This window comes from Henckelia pumila, chromosome 3 (genome assembly GCF_033568475.1).
Source record: "Henckelia pumila isolate YLH828 chromosome 3, ASM3356847v2, whole genome shotgun sequence".
Taxonomy (NCBI): Eukaryota; Viridiplantae; Streptophyta; class Magnoliopsida; order Lamiales; family Gesneriaceae; genus Henckelia; species Henckelia pumila.
The window spans coordinates 175555248-175578123 of NC_133122.1; the positions used below are offsets into that span (position 1 = coordinate 175555248).

At 31.7% G+C, this 22876-nt stretch overlaps 2 protein-coding genes across 2 annotated transcripts; both read left to right on the forward strand.

The window, feature by feature from the left end:
- Positions 1-1010: 1010 nt before the first annotated feature.
- On the forward strand, positions 1011-5062 carry LOC140890008 (protein trichome birefringence-like 43). Its single transcript, XM_073297757.1, has 5 exons — positions 1011-1324; positions 3696-3867; positions 3972-4147; positions 4466-4624; positions 4704-5062. Exons 1-5 carry the CDS (start codon positions 1011-1013, stop codon positions 4981-4983), a joined length of 1101 nt encoding a protein of 366 aa, XP_073153858.1. The 3' UTR covers positions 4984-5062.
- Positions 5063-9090: 4028 nt separating this feature from the next.
- Positions 9091-11963, forward strand: LOC140893266 (uncharacterized). The gene is made up of 2 exons (XM_073302332.1): positions 9091-9205; positions 11071-11963. Exons 1-2 carry the CDS (start codon positions 9196-9198, stop codon positions 11913-11915), a joined length of 855 nt encoding a protein of 284 aa, XP_073158433.1. The 5' UTR covers positions 9091-9195; the 3' UTR covers positions 11916-11963.
- The last annotated feature ends 10913 nt before the right edge of the window (positions 11964-22876 follow it).

Here is a 22876-nt window from a genome sequence, read left to right on the forward strand (position 1 = left end):
CATTCACTTATCATTTTGATTTAATATTTTGGTATTTTTAGGTATTTAAATCTCGTTTATGAATGCATTTTTAAAGGATAAGTTGGAAACAAGAAGAAAGTTTAATAAAATAATGATAACAAGATAAAATAATAATATTTTTTAGCAAACAATTATATAATCATAATAAATTTCAAAAATAAAAATAAATTAATAAAACAAAAAATTTTTGCTAAATATTTTATAATTAGATTTTAATAAATATTATGTATTATGGGTTGAATAGATTTAAAAATTATTTTCACCGAGGTCAAATATGCATTTTTAATATTTCACAGGGGTATTTGGTGCAAAAAATATATTAAAATCTTTTTCCAGTCGCATGAAGGGCGCGTGCGCAACAAACAGTCATCTGAAGGGGCGAGTGTGCTAATTTTTTAAAAGGTTAGGGTTGAAGATGCCTATTAAAATTTCACAGGGGAGAAATGAGCATTTTCAATATTTCATAGGGGTGATTGTTGCAAATAACTCTAATAAATTTACAGAAATACTCACTAATTATATCATTTATACTAAAACCAAATACGTAATTATAAGCTGATAATATGTAATCTGACCAATTCTTTACCCACAAATACTTTCCATGTATTTATACGTATTAAAACACACACACAATTACACAAACACACAAAGAACACACAATTAGCCAAAAAAAAAAAAAGGGAAACACCCACGAATCTCATTTTTAGCACATCTTCACCTAATTAAAATCTTTCCCTATCACATCCATTCCCTAGCAAATATAAATGCATCTTTAACAAAATCTCTAAATTTATACTTGAATTATTATCTTAATTCCACATAAAAACCCGTCAAATTTTTTACATATATAGAACAAAAATATGATTTACATAATAATAATAATAATAATAATAATAATAATAATAATAATAATTAGCACATGAATATTATACGCATCTAGTGGTGCCAGTGAGGCCAAAAAGCTTTCACACTCCAATTATACTATAAATATGGCCTCTTTTGTCACCTTAGAAGCAATACAACAGTCCTTACATACAATGGGATTGATCACCACTACTAGCACTTCTCTTGCTGCTTTGCTTGTGCTAAATATTATTTTCCATGTCGCGGATTCGAAGTTTCCGGACAAGGGGTGTGATATCTTCCAAGGAAACTGGGTTTACGACGATTCCTACCCTCTCTACGATTCCTTCCGATGCCCTTTCTTCGAACATCAGTTCAACTGCAAGAAAAATGGTCGACCCGATCAAGATTACTTGAAATACAAATGGCAGCCAAATGAAGATGGATGCGTATTACCAAGGTAATTAATTATTAATTTGTATCGATATAATTGCTTATGATTCCCAGAATTATATCATGTTTAATTTGTTCGTGGAATATAATGTGCATTTTTTCAATATTAAGCCGGAAGTAAATAATAATGTTTAATGATAGAAAAAGGTGATGTTTTTTTGAGAAAAAAAAAACAAAAACATTTGAGATTTTCAAATTTTCTTTCTATTTAAGATATAGACTTCGACGTTTTGTTTGTTAGCATGTTGTTGTGAGGTTGTTTTCATGGTTTGTCACTTGTAGTAGTGGTTGCTGCTTTAATTTGCGTGACTTTATTTTCCTATCGGTATTGTTTCTTCTTCCATTTTTCCAGATGTTTAATTTCATTATTATAATTATAATAAATTAAAAAAAAAACAGCTAATGTACACATTGAGGTTTAAAAACATTTTAATACAATGATTACAAGAACATAAAATATATTCCTCAAAAAAAAAAAGAGCATAAAATATAATATTAAAAAAAATTACTTTGTTTTCCTATATATGTTTTTGTGTTTTTTTTTCAGATGTTAATTTAATAAATAAATAAACAGATAATGTACACGTTGAAGTTTAAAAACATTTAATACAATGATTATAAGTAATCCATAAAAATATAATATTAAAACAAATTACTTTGTTCCCAGAAGAGTCGATCTCTGCTATCGTTAGTAATTGTCTATATTAGTGTTTTTGCGTATGCGTTGTCTGTTTGTATAATATTTTTTATAATTAGTTTGAATTATATTAAAACAAAAATAATATCATAATTATAAAAATTACTAAATTTATACTGTAATTTGTTAACTTGCTTAGTGATTCTGTCTTACCGTTTTGTCGGTCTAGGGGTGTGAGTGTTAATAGTACGTAATAGAAGATATCCAAACAAACCTCTCTTGAAAATGAAAAAGTAAAAAAAAAAGGAAAAAAAAAAATTTGTGTCCATTAATTTGTCCAATTTTGGGGTCTATTAAATTTTCAGAGTTTAGTTTTGGTACACTAATTGTTAATTTCAGTTATTTTGGTCCAATGACTGATGTTACATATTGACGGTTGTCGATTGAGTATTTTCGATCCGATGTCACGTCAACAATTTAATCAAAATAAAGGTAAATTAAAAATTAGTATACCATAACTAAAATTTAAAAACTTGATGGATCATAAAACAAGTTAATTTTTTCCCAAATAGATAAATAGATTTCCTGCATTGTGGTTCAAAGTCAGGATTTTGTAGCCACGAGCGCAGAAAATGGAATGACTAAAATTTGGTTCGATTTTATTTTCATATGTCACTATTAAAATCAACATACACCCAAATTTTTGAATGTAATCAAATGAAAGGAAAAATGGCGTAAAAAATCCAGTCATAAATAAATCTCACTTTTGGGATTCTTACCGCTTGATCTAAAATTTAATTGAATTGAGCTGTGTTAGTTTCGTTTATTTTTTATTATTTTTATTTTTTTGAAAAAAGGCTTTTCATTAAATATAATTTCTTCGAGCATATATGTGTGTGTATATCTCCCATCGGATGATCTGTCTCATGTGGGGTTGTTAAGTTTCAATATTTGCGAGCTTTTTCGCTATAGTAGATTCAAGAATATTTGTAACTAGCAAAACAGGCACACACATCGCACACACGATGTGTGTGTAAAATAATATCAACATTAAAAAATAAAAATATATAGATAATTCAAATGATTTTGAATTTAAAGTTTTTGGTTTCTCTATTTTAAAATATTCCTTGTTTTGGTATCATAAAATCGGATCCTACTTTATATTTATTCAAAAAAAAAAAATCATCCTTTAGATCACAAAGTTCTTTTCGAATATTCGGAAACATATTTTAATTTTAACTCAGAATTATATATTTATATTACATATATAATCACAAATTTTGCTTTTGCCTAAATTTGTGATGCATGTGTTTGGGGTCCAGATTAAGTCCAAATTAAAAAGACATTTCAACCGAAAAGTAGTTTTCTATATATTTAAAACCAACGAAGTCGTCTAATTAAATTTTCAAGAATATTCCAACTGTCCAATACATGCATATATATGTTGGTGAACTGAATATTAGAGTTGAATAAAAATTATTGTCAAATAAAGAAACTAAGAAATAATGATAGAAAAAAGACACCAAGTTTATTGAACATTTTGCAAATAAAATCTCGATCAAATCCAAATTAAAAAGACATTTACAGGTTTTTTTTAAAGATATTTTGTTTTATTTTGTTGCATCAAGAAAATAAAATAAAATATATATCAATCCTCACGTACGTACACATTAATTATAGAATCATACATGTGGCTCAAAAAATGTAAAAATATAAATGATATGGTGAAATATTGCTGCAGGTTCAACGGCGTGGAATTTTTGAGAAAATTGAAGGGGAAGCGTCTGATATTTGTGGGAGACTCACTTAGCCTGAACCAGTGGCAATCTCTTACATGTATGCTTCACGTAGCAGTACCCCATGCAACATACATCTCACAAAGAACCGGCGGCCTCTCAAATTTCACTTTTCCCGTGAGATCATATATCATTTATTAAATATACATAAAATCATTCATACATATATATTCATGATTAATTAAATATTAGTACTGTTTTGCATATTGATCGATGATCAGGAGTACGAAGTTTCGCTGATGTTCTTTCGGAACGCGTTCCTCGTGGACATCACGAAAGATGAGGGTGGGAGGGTGTTGAGGCTGGATTCCATCAGCACAAGTAAGATCTGGGGTGCCATGGATATCATGATTTTCGACTCCTGGCATTGGTGGCTTCACACTGGCAGAAAACAACCGTAAGTTTATGTATATATATATATATATATATATATAGAGTTTTGTTATGTTGCCCAACAACTATGCCTAACTCCGTGCCCACTTATTGTACTGGTCAACTCACTTATTGTACATGATGGACACGGAGTTGAGCATAGTTGTTGGGCAGCATAATAACGCTAGTTGATGTACACTTTAGTGTATAGTACCTTACGAACTTTTCCGTGGCTGACAAGATATTTATTTCTTTTAGAGTACAATAATTCGTTTGATTTTGTGGTGGCTCTGTCCCTGTTAGCTAGCAACTTGATTATTAATTAATATTTTGTTTTCTGTAGGTGGGATTTGATTGTGTATGGAAATTATAGCGTTCCAGAAATGGATCGCATGAAAGCATATACAATAGCACTGGATACTTGGGCCAAGTGGATAGATTCCAATGTGGATCCAAAGAAGACCAAAGTGTTTTTCCAGGGTGTTTCTCCTGATCATGCTAGGTATACATGCAATATAATTGGGAAAATTGTTTTTTTTTTTTTTTATCTCGTAAAGTTTCTCACTTTGCGATTTTTTCAGCGGGCAGGGATCGCCGACTGTCCGGACTTGCGTGGGACAAACGCAGCCGCTGAAAAACGGAGTCGGCCCCCATCCGGCAGAGCTAGTGCTGGAGAAAGTCCTGAGTGGCATGGAGAAACCAGTGTATCTGCTGAATATCACGACGCTTTCGCAGCTGAGGATCGACGGGCATCCTTCTGTTTACGGGCAGGGAGGCCACAGCTCACCAGATTGCAGCCATTGGTGCATTGCTGGGGTTCCAGATATCTGGAATGAATTCTTGTATGCTGCACTTGTGTAGTGAAATCTGAATAGTTCATACCAAAACTTTACAAAATACAAGTGACAACTGAAAATGTTGGGTATATACAAACTCATATTACCAGTACTTGATGCGATCATTGTTGCATTGTAATGCAATTTTTTTTATACAAAATCTATTGTTTAAATTATAATTTTTTAATTTTATAATGTTTGTTTGAGAGTACGTTCGTATTTTGTAGCTAGGATCATTCTGTATGAGTACATTTATATTATATGTATGGGCAATAAATAAATATGTACTTCATATTAGTGTAAGAAACATGAATGCAAATTATCCTATAAACTAATTATAAAAAAATATTATATTAATTTGATAATTTTTTTGTCCCTTTTTGTCTATTATGTCGCGTATTAGTACTGTCTGAAACATGAATGCAAATTATCCTATAAACTAATTATAAAAAATAAATTATTTTCTAAATCTATTACAATAATGCACAGACACCCTATACTAAGAGAATGAGGTGATATAGTTTTGGGTTTCTATAAAGTACTCTCATTCTTATCAAACTAAACATGTTTTAAACATTTTTATGTTTTATTAATAGACTCTTTCAAATCTATATGTTATCTTCTATCATTTTGATTTCGAAAATTGATTCTATCTTTTGAACTCAGAAATTGAATATTTTAATTTTTTGAAAAAATAAATTCAGATTGGTGTTTGGTTAAGCTTATTAAAAACAACTTATAAGTTGTCAGGTCTTATTTTAAAATTAATTTGTTAAATTATTTGGATGAACTTATTTTAAAGAACTTAAAGATGCTGATGTGTTTGATATTATATATAAGATTTTTTTATTGTTGAAATTTTCAAAAAGGGTAACATACTAAAAAAATAATTTAAATAGTAACATACATTTAAAAATAGTTTTAAATTTATTATAAATATTAAACATATATTAAAAAAATAAAAAATATTTTTAATTTTAATTTAGAAAAAAATTTGATAAATTATGTATAAAAAATGGACAGAGGGCGTTGTGAGAATTTAATAAAATATATAAGGATAATATGGTGAAGTAAAATATCAAAATAAGATTTTTTTGAAAAAAGTATCATCCCCTTACTTTTTTAAAAACAGCTTATAAGCTGTCAAACAACTTATTTTGACAGCTTTTAAGTTGTTTGACAAATAATTATCCAAACAAACTTATGAGCTTATAAGCTCTCCCAAATAGTAATTCGTTGTCGGAGATAAAATTTATTACCGGAACACACAAATCAATTTGAATTATAGATAAAAAAATATTCATCATATATCTAAAAAAAAGTTTATTCAACTTTGATACCCCATGTCCCCATCTCATCTCCTCTCATGGAAAAATGATCAATAAATCACTATAATAGTTAACATAAATTTGTTGTTAGTCTTCATGTCAACAAATATTTGTTCTCACTTCGTGTACTTAGTGACAAAAGCATGTCCTTAGTTAAGCACAAAATACGAATGTTTTAAAACCCAACAATACATTTTCCTTACTTTAATATTTCAATAATCAATATTAAAGAACAACATTGTGAAGGTATTATTTTTCATTGCTCAAACGACTTCTTGTTGGACGAGACGACAAATAACATTGATTTCCGGAAACAAGCTTGGTATAATACAAAGATTTCCGACAACAAGCTTGCTAATACAGACGCTATCAACGATGACGAGGGGAATAAAATCTTCGAAAATGAAGAAAGTGAGAGACGATGCGAAGGATCAAAATCGCCGAAAGTAAAGAATAATTAGAAAAGAAATCCAAAAAAGATTCGAACATCTCCTAAACCTGATTCATGGCCTTAAGCAACCACATGCAAGAACGTTAATGCCAAGCTGACATTTACTTTCTCATATCTCTTTTGGTTTTTCCTGATTTAGGGTTGAGTCGTTTGTTTTTTTTTCCCGATGCAATTTCAATTTAGGTCTGCTTTATGTATTTCAAATCTTCATGGGTTTTTATTTTTATTTTTATTTTTTTAATGGATATGTGTACTTTGTTAACTTGATGGATTGAAATCGTGTTTGTAACTCTACGGAATGTTGCTAATAATAGACCATAGAAATTTGGGTTTAGCTTGATTATTTATGTTAGTATTATTTGTTCTTGACCAGCTGATTATCCCATCGTGATTCCTCAATTTCCACCCTTTGGCAATTCTATGCTAATTTTTTTATGATGATGTCATCATCAATGATGGTATGATATTTTACCGATAAATCGATCGTACTCTAATTTGCAAGAAATTACTCATGAATTTTTCTATCGTCGCGGTAGAGTATTTATTCGAAATATTTCAGTAGTATTTATAAGTTCATAAATTCATTTTTATCGTGGTTATTATTTGTTTATCCCAAATTTATTCGTGTTTGTTCTAAAATTTCTTACGTGGATCATGTTTATAAGTTTGTCCTCTTTAGTGGAATAAAAAATCATTTGAATTGCTTGGATGGGTTTGGAAAATCTCTTTTTGCACATAACTCCATTTGGTTATTCAAATTGCTTGTTAAAGTTTTTTTTTTTTCAATTTTTTGAAATTCATAAAGCTCGTGACTTTGATATAGTGCTCGTTTTCGTTGTATTCTTCCGAAATTTGATTATTTTTTCTTAAAATATATTTGATAATGTAATAATGTTAATCCTTTTATATAATTTTCAAATATATGTCATGGATTCAAAAGGGAGAAATTGTTGATGATGTCGAGTGGATAAATGGTGAGGAGGTAATTTTTTTTTCACGAAGATGAAATGTGAACATATGAGAAGACAATAAAGATGAACACTTAACGCGTCCGTGTTGATGCGAATATAATTTCGTGTGAAAGGAGATTGCTGAAAAACAAGTTTCATTAATGTGTATCATATTGTTATGCTTTTGTTGTAGATGCAAATATAATCGTATGTAATCAATGTAAAATATTTTGAAAACAAGTTCGTTGAAAGTGTTATTTATACAAAATTTTATGCATAATTCAGAATGAATATATATTGGTCGACATCCCTGGTTAGAATTTTGGGCAACTATGGTTAGAAATTCTTCCAAGTTAAAAACAATTAGAAACGAATTTTCGTGTAAACTTAATAATTACGATTGAACATGAAATAAAATAGGACAACTACAAGTTGTAACACAAAGAAATAGATTATGTGCTTACGCTTTTGGAGTTGATTTAAGTACGATAGTAAGATATTAGTGCATAATTTGCATAATTGAGCATAATTGTTCGTCTTTTGATGTTGATAAATTGGTCTTACTAAAATTAAATATGCTCCTATTGGTAGGGGTGTTCATCGGTCGGTTCGGTCTGGTTTTCGGTTTTTTATTTCGGTTTTTCCGATTTTCGATTTTAGAAATATATAATCCGATATCCGAACCGTTTTAATTCGGTTCGGTTCGGTTTTTTACTAAATCGGTTCGGTTATTTCGGTCGGTTATTTCGGTTTTGATATAATTATTTTAATTAATATTATAAATACATTTTAAAATATAATATGTTATCTTTTAAATGATTTTTTTGTAAAATATTTAAATTCAAAGTCTAAATGACTTAAATAAACAACAATCAACTAAAAATTATTTAAAATGATTCTTTATTCATTAGGTATCATCTCATAAAATATATAATATAAACAATTATATAAATAAAATTATTAATTTAATAAAATTTTGGTTTTTTCGATCGGCTCGGTTTTGAGATATATAATCCGAAACCGAACCAAATAAATTTCGGTTTTAACATTTATATCCGAATTTCAAATTTCGGTTTTCGGTTCGGTTCGGTTTTTGGTTTTTTCGGTTTGGATTTCATGTTTTTTCGGTTTTATCCAAAGTTTGAACACCCCTACCTGTTGGAACTATTTTGTCGGCTCACATAATTAAATTAATTGTACATGGACATGCTATCTAATAAAGGGCCCAATAAGATGGTTTAATTAATTATGCGTTTTCAAAATATTAAATAAGTTGGTATGGTCCACCTTATGTGTAGAAACCCAACCCAATTAGGTCTTCTGTGATGGGTAGAAGACTACTTAGGTTATATATATAGGTTATGGTCCCCAAGACGCAGAGCAAAATTACAGAATACATACATCACACATATTCTAGATCTCTATCCTGGTTCCCATCTCAGGCAAGAATAAGGTAATCGATTCTCTGTTGTCTTGGAAGATCCATAACTCCAACGCTAGATCGATCAATGGATTCTGGTACGTATTTACTGTTATTTATATTTCTAATAATTTGACATGAATTCCTGGCTTGTTGTGATATTTGGTTTAATCACAATATTTATAGATTTATTATTAAATCTTCAAAAGTGGTATCAGAGTCATGTTCACGTTGAATTATTAGATTTTTTGAATTATTCGGATTTAGAAAATCAAATTAATTTTCATAATTACATCGATTTTTTTTAAAACATAAAAAAATTTGATTTTTTTAAATTAAAAAAAACAAAATGAAATCCCCAAAATTGTCGTGAATCGGCCTAGTTTGGAAATCACACAAATCAATTGACATAAGGAATCCACTTGCCGGAATTGAAGAACTTCGCCGGACTATCACGTCAGGACGACCAAAAAGGGACTGCAGTTCGCCGGAAATCGTTGCATAATGTCCGGAAAATTATGTTTTTGTCACTGCGGCGTTTCTGTTTGGGTCAATTTTGATCAATTTCAGGCCATTTTTGTTGCTTCTCACGATGTTAAACGTCGATTAGGATTGAGAAGAGGTCTGAGGGGCAGTGGGTAACGGTTTCAGCGGTAGGATTTGGCCGGATTTTGGCCCAAAGTCGCGCCTCTTGTACGACTCTTTCTTAAAAAAAAAAGGCCGATTGCTGGTCGGAAAAGGGACAGACGTGGTCGGCCGTGGTAAGGCGGCCATGGGTCATGGTCACCGGCGGCGGTTTTGGCCGGAGAAGGTGGCGGCGGCGTGATTTAGGTTAATGGGTTAGGGTTTTTTTTATTTGGGGATTTTTTTTTATTTAAGGACATGTTTGGTTGTCTACAAAGTCAGATTTTTATATTATTGATCTTGATTTTTCAAGAAATTGTGAATTGGTCGATTTTTTTTTGTGTGAAATTAAATTTAATTTCTGGAATTTATCTGCATGAAATAAAATTAATTTGGAATTATTCAATATTTTATCGCTTTTGTTTATCCGATAAAATATATATGGAGGAATAATTATGAGGTATAAATATTTTATTTCTTGCATTATTTGACTCAATTAAGGTAAATTAAATTTTCTTGTGAAAATTTTTGGTCAAATCAATATCATATATCTCAAATTTGGTTAAATTTAAATTACATGTAATTTTTGAGATGCGTGGATATTATTAAAGTTCAAAATTAATTGTGTTTCAATTTATGTGAAAAATAGTCGGCCCAAAAGGAAGATTATTTTTTGGCCAAATTGCAAACACGATATATGGTTTTAAGTGCATCTAGATCTATGCAGAAAATAATCGGCCCAAAGCAAGATTATTTTCTGGCCAGATTTTATATATGTACAATATATATCTTCATCAAGTGCATTTATATCTATGCAAAAAATACTCGGCCCAAAGGAAGACTATTTTCTGGCCAGATTATAAACACAATATATGTTTTATTTATTAGTTTGTTATATCTATGCAAAAAATAATCGACCCAAAGGAAGATTATTTTCTGGCCAGATATTACCTAGATCCATCATACGGTAATAAATTGTGTTAAATTTATGTGAAAAATAATCGGCCCAAAGAAAGATTATTTTCTTACCAAATTATAACACAATATGTGGTATTAAATATGTGATAATTTTGGGTTTATCCATGCATGCAATATTCGGTCCCAACTCCAAAGAAAGACATATTGTTAGCAAGATTTATTATCAATATTTAATAATCATGATATTTAAGTGTACCGCTTACAAATTATTATTTTTTGCTCAAAGATTAAATATCAATGTTGTGTTGGGTACATTTTTATGGGCTCACCACTCGCATGCATTTATTTTATGATTTATTTAATTTAAATATATGCATGGACTATTAATTAATTGTGAGTTTTATGTTTTTTTTTGTTTTAGCATCTTCTATATCTGCCAATCTGAACAATATTCCAGTACTTAATGGTTCAAATTTCAAGAAATGGAAAGAGCACGTAATGATAGTGCTTGGATGCATGGATTTGGACTATGCGCTAAGGGAAGATCGCCCCGTACCTTTGACTAAGGAAAGTCTTGCTTATCAAAGGGGTTCTTTTGAAAAGTGGGAGCGATCAAATCGCATGAGTCTAATGATCATGAAACACTCCATTTCGGATACTATAAGGGGTCTGATTCCTGAGGAAACTGATGCCAAAAAGTTCCTTGATCAAATAGCAGATCGATTCACTGCAAACGAAAAGGTCGAGACAAGCATTATTTTGACTAAGCTTGTCTCAATGCGGTATAACGAGAAAGGAAACATTAGAGAGTACATCATGGAAATGTCTAATCTTGTTACGCGACTAAAGGCATTCAAGTTGGAGTTTTCGGAAGCCATACTTGTGCATTTAGTCTTGATCTCTCTGCCTGCGCAATTTAATCAATTAAAAATGAGTTATAATACCCAGAAGGAAATATGGACTTTTAATGAGCTTATTGCGCAGTGCGTTCAGGAAGAGGGGAGATTGAAACAAGATATTATTGAAAGTGCTCACTTGGCATCTAACTATCAAATTAATGACACTAATAAGAAAAGGAAATGGATCAATAAAGACATGAAGAATTCAAGTCATGGGACTTCACAGCAAATGGAGCAACAGAAACAAGATAAAGTTATCACTTGCTTCTTTTGCAAAAAGACCGATGGACATGTGAAGAAGAATTGTCCCAAATATTTCAATTGGCGCATAAAGAAAGACTTGCCTAAAGATCCAGTTGTCAATTGATGGTGAAAGATACATCTATATGAGACAATGACATTATAGCCTATTATGCATGCTACTACTATTTTCTTTTACGCTTTATCCAATAACTTTATTTATAATTTTTATGTCATCCTTTAGAGGTTTTTGGTTTCATGTTTGGACAAATCAAGTTTTCTTTGGTAATGAATATTTTAAATTTTGTCTAAAATTCAAATATATTGGTATTGGTTCCTCAATTTTTTTAAAAAATGGGCTTGCCAATTTTATTGAGGTTGTTGACTTTAGTGGGAGAGTGCATTTGGGAAAGTCAAGATTACGGACAAATATATTGATGTTTATATTGTTGCACTTGATTGTTATATATTTCTCATGTTCACTGGTAGTGTTTATGCATGCATAAATTTATACATGTTTGAATATTGTGTATATTATTGAAATGTTGGGTAGATATTTAAGAAACCCGATGTTGGATTATTAATTGGGTTATGCGGTATTTAAGTTGAACTAAATATAATATAATTTTTTTTTTTGTTGTGAAGGAAATAATTCAGAGTGATTGTGTGTCAACTGAGCAAAATTTTCAAACTCCGTAATTGCGGATGCATTTGTTATTGGGTTGGCTACCCAAGATGTTTTATGGGGCATGTGACATACATTGGTGTTGTCCATATATATGATATGTCTGTCCAATGGGAGTTTGTATTCGGTTTGAGCATTGACTCATTTGACATGATTTAAGTTTCTGTACAAACTAAAGTTTATTTGAATTATCCTGAAATAAAGTGATGACTTTCATTGCGGTTTAGCATCTGGTTGAAAGTTTGATTTTTGACTCTTTGAGTTATTAAGAGGACCAATTGAAAATACATGTATGTTTTTCGTTCACATTTATGTATTTCCATGCTACATATCCATACTTGATCTATGTTATTGTTTATGCCTTTATTGTGATCACTGCTGGGTATAGTGATTTATAAAAGTAGCGAAAGCCTATTTGGTTCTATATTGACATAATCAATATACCAGATTGTTAAAGAATATTTTGGTTTAGATAGCACGAGCTCAATCTAGTATTTTGCATGTACAATATCCGGATAACTTATGTGGCCCAAGTGAGAGATTGTTGGAACTATTTTGTGGGCTCACATAATTAAATTAATTGTACATGGACATGCTATCTAATAAAGGGCCCAATAAGGTGATCTAATTAATTATGGGTTTCCAAAATATTAAATAAGTTGGTATGGTCCACCTTATGTGTAGAAACTCAGCCCAATTTGGTCTTCTGTGATGGGTAAAAGACTACTTAGGTTATATATATAGGTTATGGTTCCCAAGACGCAGAGAAAAATTACAGAATACATACGGCACACATATTCTAGATCTATATCCTAGTTCCCATCTCAGGCAAGAATAAGGTGGTCGATTCTCTGTTGTCTTGGAAGATCCATAACTCCAACGCTAGATTGATCAATGGGTTCTGGTACGTATTTATTGTTATTTATATTTCTGATAATTTGACATGAATTCCTGGCTTGTTGTGATATTTGGTTTAATCACAATATTTATAGATTTATTATTAAATCTCCAACAGCTCCATGTTAGGAGATCAAGTATCTAAGTTTTGGTGTTTAACAAACAACTGTGCACGGAAGCAGAAGCAGAAGAAAAAGTTACGGAATAGAAGCAGGAGTTACAAAAGCAGAAGCATAAGCAAAAAAACTTAAATAGCAGACAAGTATATAAAGACCAGATCAGAAAAAATAATACTAACATAAATAATCAACCATGTCTTGATTCTTGGATGATCAAGAATCTTCTTGATGACAGAAAGGTCGGGCTTGAACTTATTCTCGAATTGATTCATCACCAGAATCACTCTCTTCAGTGCTTCTTCATCTCCATGCTTGAGCTCGAATTTCGCCTTCCAGGCTTGCTTACATAGCATTTCTATTAGCTCCTTGGTTTCGTACGGAACTTGGATCAAATTCAACGGAAAAACATCAAGGGCAGTCGCTATAGAACGAATCGATACCTGAAACTGGCTGATCACCGTGTCGGATTTCATCAAAATCCCACTAGTAGAATTTCTGCCTTTTACTCCTGCAATAACCAAGGCCGATTTGGAACTTTCGGCGAAGAACAGAGGAAATGCTATGCAACGATGTAAGGAAAAAATGTTCGAAATTATAATGGCTCGATTCTTTTGGATTTTGTGTCAGATTTTTTGTGAAATTATGTTGGAAACCTTAAATACGTTAAGTGCCAATTCTGCAACCATTAATATAATACTCCATCTCTTGTTTCCTTTTCTAAATTCAATTCTTCTCACAAACACAAGCAGACGAAATATTTTTTCTTCCCGACTTTGTTGATCTCTCCATCACTTGGAGGCATTTGTTTTGTTTTGTTTTTCTTATCCACAAATAATGAATATATTATGAACTCGTTTCCCTTCACCAAATTATAGAGTGGTTCTTTCTTTCTTTAACTAATTGTGTCAATGATCCTTGTTTGAAAGATATTTGGGTTTCTTTTTCGTTTCTTTCGGATAGCGAAGTCGCGCGTAGGAGGAGGATCAGAGAGGTTATGGGAATGGATACTGTAAGGCCCGAAAATATTAAGTTTTTAATTACGGAATTTAAGATTTAAATTCCGAATAAAAGTGAAAAGATGAATTTAAGAATATGGAAATTAGAGATTTCAATTTCGGGTCAGAAATATTTAATTTGAGGATTTTCGGATTTTAAGATTTTAATATCCAGAATTTTTAAATTAAAAGATTAAAAATTGCAATTGATATTTATGGAATTTAAGATGTGAATTCCAAGATGATAAATATCAAAGATTTAATTTGAGGATAAAATCCGAGCAAGGACCCATTTGCAAATATTGAGCAATTCAAGGACTAAAATGCGATAAGGTCCGAAATGATTTAATTTTAATTCGAGAATATTTAATTTGAGAATATTTAGAGTTAAGAATTAAATTCTAATATTCTTAAATTATTTAGAATTAAAATTAAATTAAATCGCTTGTCCGGGGACTGAATTGCAATTAGGCCAAAGTTAAGGGACCAAAATGCAAATTCCTTGCAACTTGATATGTTTATACGTGTAAAGTAAGGAATTATCAGATTGTTTCAGTCAACATTCAGAAAGTGAACGAGAGAAAGAGAAGGAAAGGTTCAAAGTTCATTTTCTTCCTTTCAACTCCGATATCTTTTGATCCGTCCGGTAGAATTTTCGATTGAATATATATTTGTGATCACAGCTCCGAGTACTTCGTTTTGACGTAAGTTTTATGAAGTTCTACCATGTTTGAATTTTAAGTTGTTGGTAGAATTACGATTTGATTGTATAAACATGTTCTAGCATATACAACGATAGCATATCTAAGACGGATCGAGAAAAGATTGTCGTTTGGACATGTTTTTTATTTTTGAAAGAATTGTTGAAATTCTGAAAATATGGGGCTGTATATTTCGAAATTATCTTGTGGAATTGGTGATGATATATTGTTGAGATGGTTGTATTGATGATGCTTATGCTTTGAGAATTACCGAAATCATACCGTTACGCCACCGGTTCAAGATTTTGAATTGATATGCATTCTAAAGATCTAGAGCTCATCTTCAAGTTTATTGTGGATGAATTGAATATGAGATTATGTTGAGAATGAAGATATAATGATATTTAAATCGAAAGATTTATTGGACTCGAATAGTTGCGACGTCGATTTGAATTTCGATTGTATTAGCAAGAATTGAACTGTATAAGCTTTAAAGAAACATCGATTCAGATTTGAACTTGATGTTTAGCTATGTTATAAACCATTTCAGATTGAATTGAAGATTATCGAAGTCGAATCGACGAGTTCGAGTTCGAATGACTTGAAGTGTTTGAAGTTGAATTAAGAATACCTTCAAGTAGCACTGATTGAAATGAGCAGATTGTATGACCGATTTGGCTAGCATTGAGATGATCAGCATAGGCAACAGATTCAAGAGGTTTGAATCGCGATGAAAGGTATGAATCGACATTATCCTGTTGTGGGGACCCGGGTTGCTAATCTCATCTTAGGATAATAAATGATTAATTAACAAGTAATCAAACAATACATGAATAATAACCCAAGAGCTAAAAATTTTTTTTTTTTTTTTTTAAAGAAGGCCCCTCGCTCGATCGGGTAAACTTTACCGATCGAGCGAGCACAAAGTAAAAACTCTCGGGTCTGCTTATCAAATGCATGTTCCATGGTTGACAATAAGAGTGTTTCCTGCAGATTTTCTGGAAATACAACTCGCTCGATCGGTAGGATTTCACCGATCGAGCGAGACCTTTATTTTGCAAAACAAAGGGTTGAGATTTTATGCCCGCTCGATCGGTAAAGTTTCACCGATCGAGCGAGGCCAATATGGATGCAGACCCGAGAGTTTTTACTTTGTGCTTGCTCGATCGGTAAAGTTTACCCGATCGAGCGAGGGGCCTTCTTTAAAAAAAAAAAAAAAAATTTTAGCTCTTGGGTTATTATTCATGTATTGTTTGATTACTTGTTAATTAATCATTTATTATCCTAAGATGAGATTAGCAACCCGGGTCCACACAATAGGTGGTATCAGAGCGTAAAGTCTTGGACTAAGATAGAAGTTGAGCGGGGTAGATTGAGTCACATGCATTTATAGTATTGCATGATTATGCTTTACTTGCTTTACAGAATTGTATGCGACGATGATTGTTTGATTGAACACTGCTTGCTTTATCGATATGCGAATTACATGCTTATATGCTGATATGTATGCATGATTTCTTGAATTCATTAGAATAAATGAATTCGTTGCAAGCATGTTTTATATGAAAAGCATGATAATTTTCAAGCATGTGTTCTATTCAGAAGCATGAGATTATATGTATGTTATACTTAAATTGTATGTTATAATCTCTGCCATAACGATTGCTTCTGTTATTGAATAAGACAGATTATGCAGAGAGCATGAGAACCTCAGATAGAACAGAACCGCAGATAGAACAGAACAGTGTTGAGGTAAGTTTTTGAGCCTATTGCACTGAGGAGTATGTTAGTTGAACAACTCCAAAGCTATGAATCGTCAACTCAGAAAGATATAGAATATACTATGTCTAGAAAGGATTTGATTTGAAGAGCTGGATCAGTTGTTCAAGAGAAGCATATTCAGATGAACATAGAACCATCCTGATTTTATATCAACTCCAGGACTTAGCAAGAAGTTGTTGAAGTTGCCAGAAGAAGTACTGAAATTGTTTGGCAGGTAAGTAAACAGAATTGTTTCTTTCCGTATATGCTAAAGAAGATAGAACAGTAGACTTTGCAGACTAGAAGCATAAGTTGATTTCAAACCAGTAATAGAAGAACGAAATCATGAACTGGTAGTATGAGGCAGAGTTGATTTTTTTTTATTCACGCCTCTGTAATTGTGGAAACACTATAATCATCACCTTCACTAAACTTTCATAGCAGTATAGCTATGAAGCAAGCGATAGTGACAATAACAGCAAAGATCGAGTCAGTCTAAATGCCAGCAGATGAAGATATATAAGCATAGTTCCACTAGCTGAAAGGCTCAAGTTGTATCAGATAAGAATATTATAGGTAAGTGAGTTAATTCTAGTTAACCGCTTATATATTGATTGCATAGCATACGTTCATAGATCAGTGATTTGTTATGCTATAATCTGTATCTGATGAGCCTGTATTCATCGTATTTGCTGAAATTTTGCCTTTGAGTAGATGGAATACATTTGAATGATTAGACAGAGAAGATGAAATGCAGACTTGAGGAAATAAGATTGAATATGCATTATAGATATTAATGAAATAAATGAGTATCGGATAAGAATTGATTGATTCTGTGCAGTGACTAAGTTAGATCAGCAATAGCAATGAGTAGAGATCTATTTGATATGAGTTTCAGAAATAAATTTCTCTTATGTCGGTACTGTTTATATCACGATGATCATGGAAGAATGTCAGTATAAGTCTAGTCGATATATTAAACTAGTACAGAATCAACCTAGAATTGACAGCTATGTCAGTGGTTAGAATGTACAGACATAGTTCAATGACATATATCGATTTTTCTACAACATAAATGCAGTTCTATATAGAGTGGTGTCTAGTACGATGGTATTATGACAACTTGTATAGAAGAGCATTACGTGAACTGAAGAACTCCAGAAACAGTTAGAAGATTGAGTAGAACAGAGTTATGTAGTACCGACATGATGATTAATTCTATGACAATAAGTTACGTCGAAAAGATTATATTCGACTATTGTCAGCTAAGAATTAATAAATGAACTCATGTCAATAGAGAATAAGAAAAATCAGTTACAGTTGAGCGTTATCTTCAATTTTGCTGAAACTATTACATCATAGAAATCGTGATTCTTGAATTTCTTAATATCGATTATGAGGTTTTTGTATTCGACCTCGATCAAGTTTGATGGACTCTTATTTTTTTTTACTAGAGTCTAATTTGATTCCATCTTCTTGATTTTTATGATGCAAGTGATATGGTATCACTTAGCAGATTTTATCATTCAGAATATGTAATTTTGGATGATCTTGATTTGAGCAAGTTCCTTTGAGCTGAGATTTGAGAATTTTGATTATTTGATGTATTTATTCAGTGTATTTTGAAGTAGTTGGCTCGTAACTGATAGAAATTCAGATTCAGAATACTAGAAAGATTTCTGGGTTTTAGCTAATTGCTGGATTTATTGGGTACAGATCTGTACTTGTTGAATATTTATGCTTGGCAGATACTTAAACAATCAGAATTGTTGTGATCCAAGCTAAACTCGAATTAGTTTGGACAGATAAAAACAATAGAATATTGATTGAGAATGCTAGAGTAAGATATGAGATAAGACAGCAGAGCAGAACAGATGAATTTTTGCGGTGAATAATTGTTTGATTATGCCAGATATTCTAGATATGGAATATCAGATTCTGAAAGAGGCATATGACAATATATTTCATATTTATTCAGTTGTCTAAACATGTATGACTTACATGTAGTCATTACTTGGAAATCAGTATTGGTGAAATAATTGAAAGCAGATACGACATAATTAACAGTACCAATACAAAAATTCCAGTGAAAGAAGCAGAAAAAAAGAATTCATATGGTTTATGTAACAGATTAGTTACATAAGAGTTGAAATCAGATCAACTTTTTGAACGACTTTGGTTCGAATCTACTCGAATCGTCATGATTTTGCGATTTAGAGTGTAGTAGATTTCGACAGATTCATGAATATGTTGTATTAGATATGATACAAACATAAAAAAATACTGGTTATGCATTTAGCAAGATGATCAGATTACAGGAATTCTTGAAATCTATTGTCGAGATAGAGACTTTAGATATGTTTTCTAGATTGTGGCATTGATTGTCAGATGTTCTGAGTGTTTGGTTGTATGAGATTTCATTATACCATCCTCTGATTAGTGGATTATCAGATGTGATTATCCAGATTTTCGAGGATATTCTCAGAACAATAGTACTAGATTCGGTACTAATTGATGGATTATTTGACACTTGATTACTATGATTCCTGTGACAGCTATTTGATAGATATAAAGACAGTATTTTGATGATTGATTGATCAGAAACACAGAATTGTCTTTATATTGAAATAAAATTTCAGAAATATCAGCTATCAGACCAGCTATGAGTCACGAAATGATAGCGAATGTGAAGATGGTTTTGAACAGAATAAGAACAGAACAGCATAGACAGAATGAGCAAATGAGTAACAGATAGAAATGTGAAGCCTGAACATAATGATCAGTTAAGAATTTCTTTTCCGAGCATCATTAGGTTTAGAAAGAGATTTCAGAATTGATTCCTATGAGTATTTGATCTAGCTTATGGAGTCATACTCGAATTTTCAGATAGATGAATTGTTATCCATATGCATTGGCTGAAGAATATCAGCTAGAATATGTATGTGCATTCAATTCAGATACAACAGAAGTCGATAAGATTGTAAGCAAGACAAACTAACTGATGCAGAGTTAGATCACGAGAAAGAGAATCTTAGATATAAGTTGACTGAGTGATTATATGTATTGCAGAAACAATCAGAAAGAAGATTAAGATACGATAGAAGAGAAGATATCAGAATAGATATCGAAAGCTTAGAGAATTGAAGTCAGTATTACTTCAGTCAGCTATACAGTTTACGAGAATCAGCAGTCAGATTGAATGCGATTTCGAGGACGAAATCATTCCTTAGAGGGGAGGAATTGTAAGGCCCGAAAATATTAAGTTCTTAATTACGGAATTTAAGATTTAAATTCCGAATAAAAGTGAAAAGATGAATTCAAGAATATGGAAATTAGAGATTTCAATTTCGGGTCAGAAATATTTAATTTGAGGATTTTCGGATTTTAAGATTTTAATATCCAGAATTCTTAAATTAAAAGATTAAAAATTGCAATTGATATTTATGGAATTTAAGATGTGAATTCCAAGATGATAAATATCAAAGATTGAATTTGAGGATAAAATCCGAGCAAGGACCCATTTGCAAATATTGAGCAATTCAAGGACTAAAATGCGATAAGGTCCGAAATGATTTAATTTTAATTCGAAAATATTTAATTTGAGAATATTTAGAGTTAAGAATTGAATTATAATATTCTTAAATTATTTAGAATTGAAATTAAATTAAATCGCATGTCCGGGGACTGAATTGCAATTAGGCCAAAGTTTAGGGACCAAAATGAAAATTCCTTGCAACTTGATATGTTTATACGTGTAAAGTAAGGAATTATCAGATTGTTTCAGTCAACATTCAGAAAGTGAACGAGAGAAAGAGAAGGAAAGGTTCAAAGTTCATTTTCTTCCTTTCAACTCCGATATCTTTTGATCCGCCCGGTAGAATTTTCGATTGAATATATATTTGTGATCACAGCTCCGAGTACTTCGTTTTGACGTAAGTTTTATGAAGTTCTACCATTTTTGAATTTTAAGTTGTTGGTAGAATTACGATTTGATTGTATAAACATGTTCTAGCATATACAACGATAGCATATCTAAGACGGATCGAGAAAAGATTGTCGTTTGAACATGTTTTTGATTTTTGAAAGAATTATTGAAATTCTGAAAATATGGGGCTGTATATTTCGAAATTATCTTGTGGAATTGGTGATGATATATTGTTGAGATGGTTGTATTGATGATGCTTATGCTTTGAGAATTACCGAAATCATACCGTTACGCCACCGGTTCAAGATTTTGAATTGATATGCATTCTAAAGATCTAGAGCTCATCTTCAAGTTTATTGTGGATGAATTGAATATGAGATTATGTTGAGAATGAAGATATAATGATATTTAAATCGAAAGATTTATTGGACTCGAATAGTTGCGACGTCGATTTGAATTTCGATTGTATTAGCAAGAATTGAACTGTATAAGCTTTAAAGAAACATCGATTCAGATTTGAACTTGATGTTTAGCTATGTTATAAACCATTTCAGATTTGAATTGAAGATTATCGAAGTCGAATCGACGAGTTCGAGTTCGAATGACTTGAAGTGTTTGAAGTTGAATTAAGAATACCTTCAAGTAGCACTGATTAAAATGAGCAGATTGTATGACCGATTTGGCTAGCATTGAGATGATCAGCATAGGCAACAGATTCAAGAGGTTTGAATCGCGATGAAAGGTATGAATCGACATTATTCTTGCCAGGTAGAACAACTCGAGAACGTGGTGGTTTTCGAGTTATCCTGAAATCACATACTTAGTTGTTTCAATGCTCTTATGTGATTTATATGAGTTTTGATGCTTTGATTGATTATGTGATTATATGTTCAAGATGTTTTACAGTCTTTAATGCATACATCTTATGTTGCATTCATCTTGAACTCCAGCCTGTAAAGCATAAGGGCAGATTAGCCTAGAGTGCGAAATGACGTTTGGAGAATTATAGTTGAGTGGCATGGATTGCATCCTTCGCTTTCAGAGCCAGAAGACTCTCTATAATTGCACCAAAGTCAGAGGATTAAAATACTTGATGCCGCCTCGATTGGGAGTGTCGGCGGTTTGATAGTTATTTTATTCCTCGGGATCCCAAAGAACTGAGCTTTATTGATATCAGATTTGATAGTCTATTCCTTGGCACATGCATTGCATTTATGCATTAACCTAGAGATTGTTATGGTTTAGATTATGCAGATATAAATGCTAGCATGTTGTGATACACTATTCTAGATATGAATGTGTGCTATTGCTTTAGATGAATCATTATGTGTTAAGAGTTTAAGCGTCGATGATGATTCTATGATTTACATGTTATTACATGTTTTATGATTTTAGAGTTTTATAGCATATAGATTCCATATGCTTTCATGATGTATATGCATGTCTTTCATACTGAGATTTATTCTCACCGGAGTTATCCGGCTGTTGCTTTGTTTGTATGTGTGCATTGCATCAGGTTGGGGGCATGAGCGAGTCAGATGTGACTTGGATAGCACAAGATTGAAAGATTAGAAGTGGAGATTCGGGTTTTAAGCAGCTGATATGTATTGTATACAAACATGTTTAGAAGACAAGGAATCTTGTACATGTTTATGTGAATCCTAGTTTATATTCAAGAATGGATGTATTTGAATATTAGGATTTATTTGTCAATGCATGTATATTATTTGGTAGCTTATCAAATGCATGTTCCATGGTTGACAATAAGAGTGTTTCCTGCAGATTTTCTGGAAATACAGCTCGCTCGATCGGTAGGATTTCACCGATCGAGCGAGACCTTTATTTTGCAAAACAAAGGGTTGAGATTTTATGCCCGCTCGATCGGTAAAGTTTCACCGATCGAGCGAGGCCAATATGGATGCAGACCCGAGAGTTTTTACTTTGTGCTCGCTCGATCGGTAAAGTTTACCCGATCGAGCGAGGGGCCTTCTTTAAAAAAAAAAAA

Coding starts and splice junctions, on each gene's coding strand:
- LOC140890008 (XM_073297757.1), top strand. CDS start 1,011: ATGGCCTCTTTTGTCACCTTAGAAGCAATACAACAGTCCTTACATACA. Junction 1,325..3,695: donor GATGGATGCGTATTACCAAG/GTAATTAATTAT, acceptor ATATTGCTGCAG/GTTCAACGGCGTGGAATTTT. Junction 4,148..4,465: donor CACACTGGCAGAAAACAACC/GTAAGTTTATGT, acceptor TGTTTTCTGTAG/GTGGGATTTGATTGTGTATG.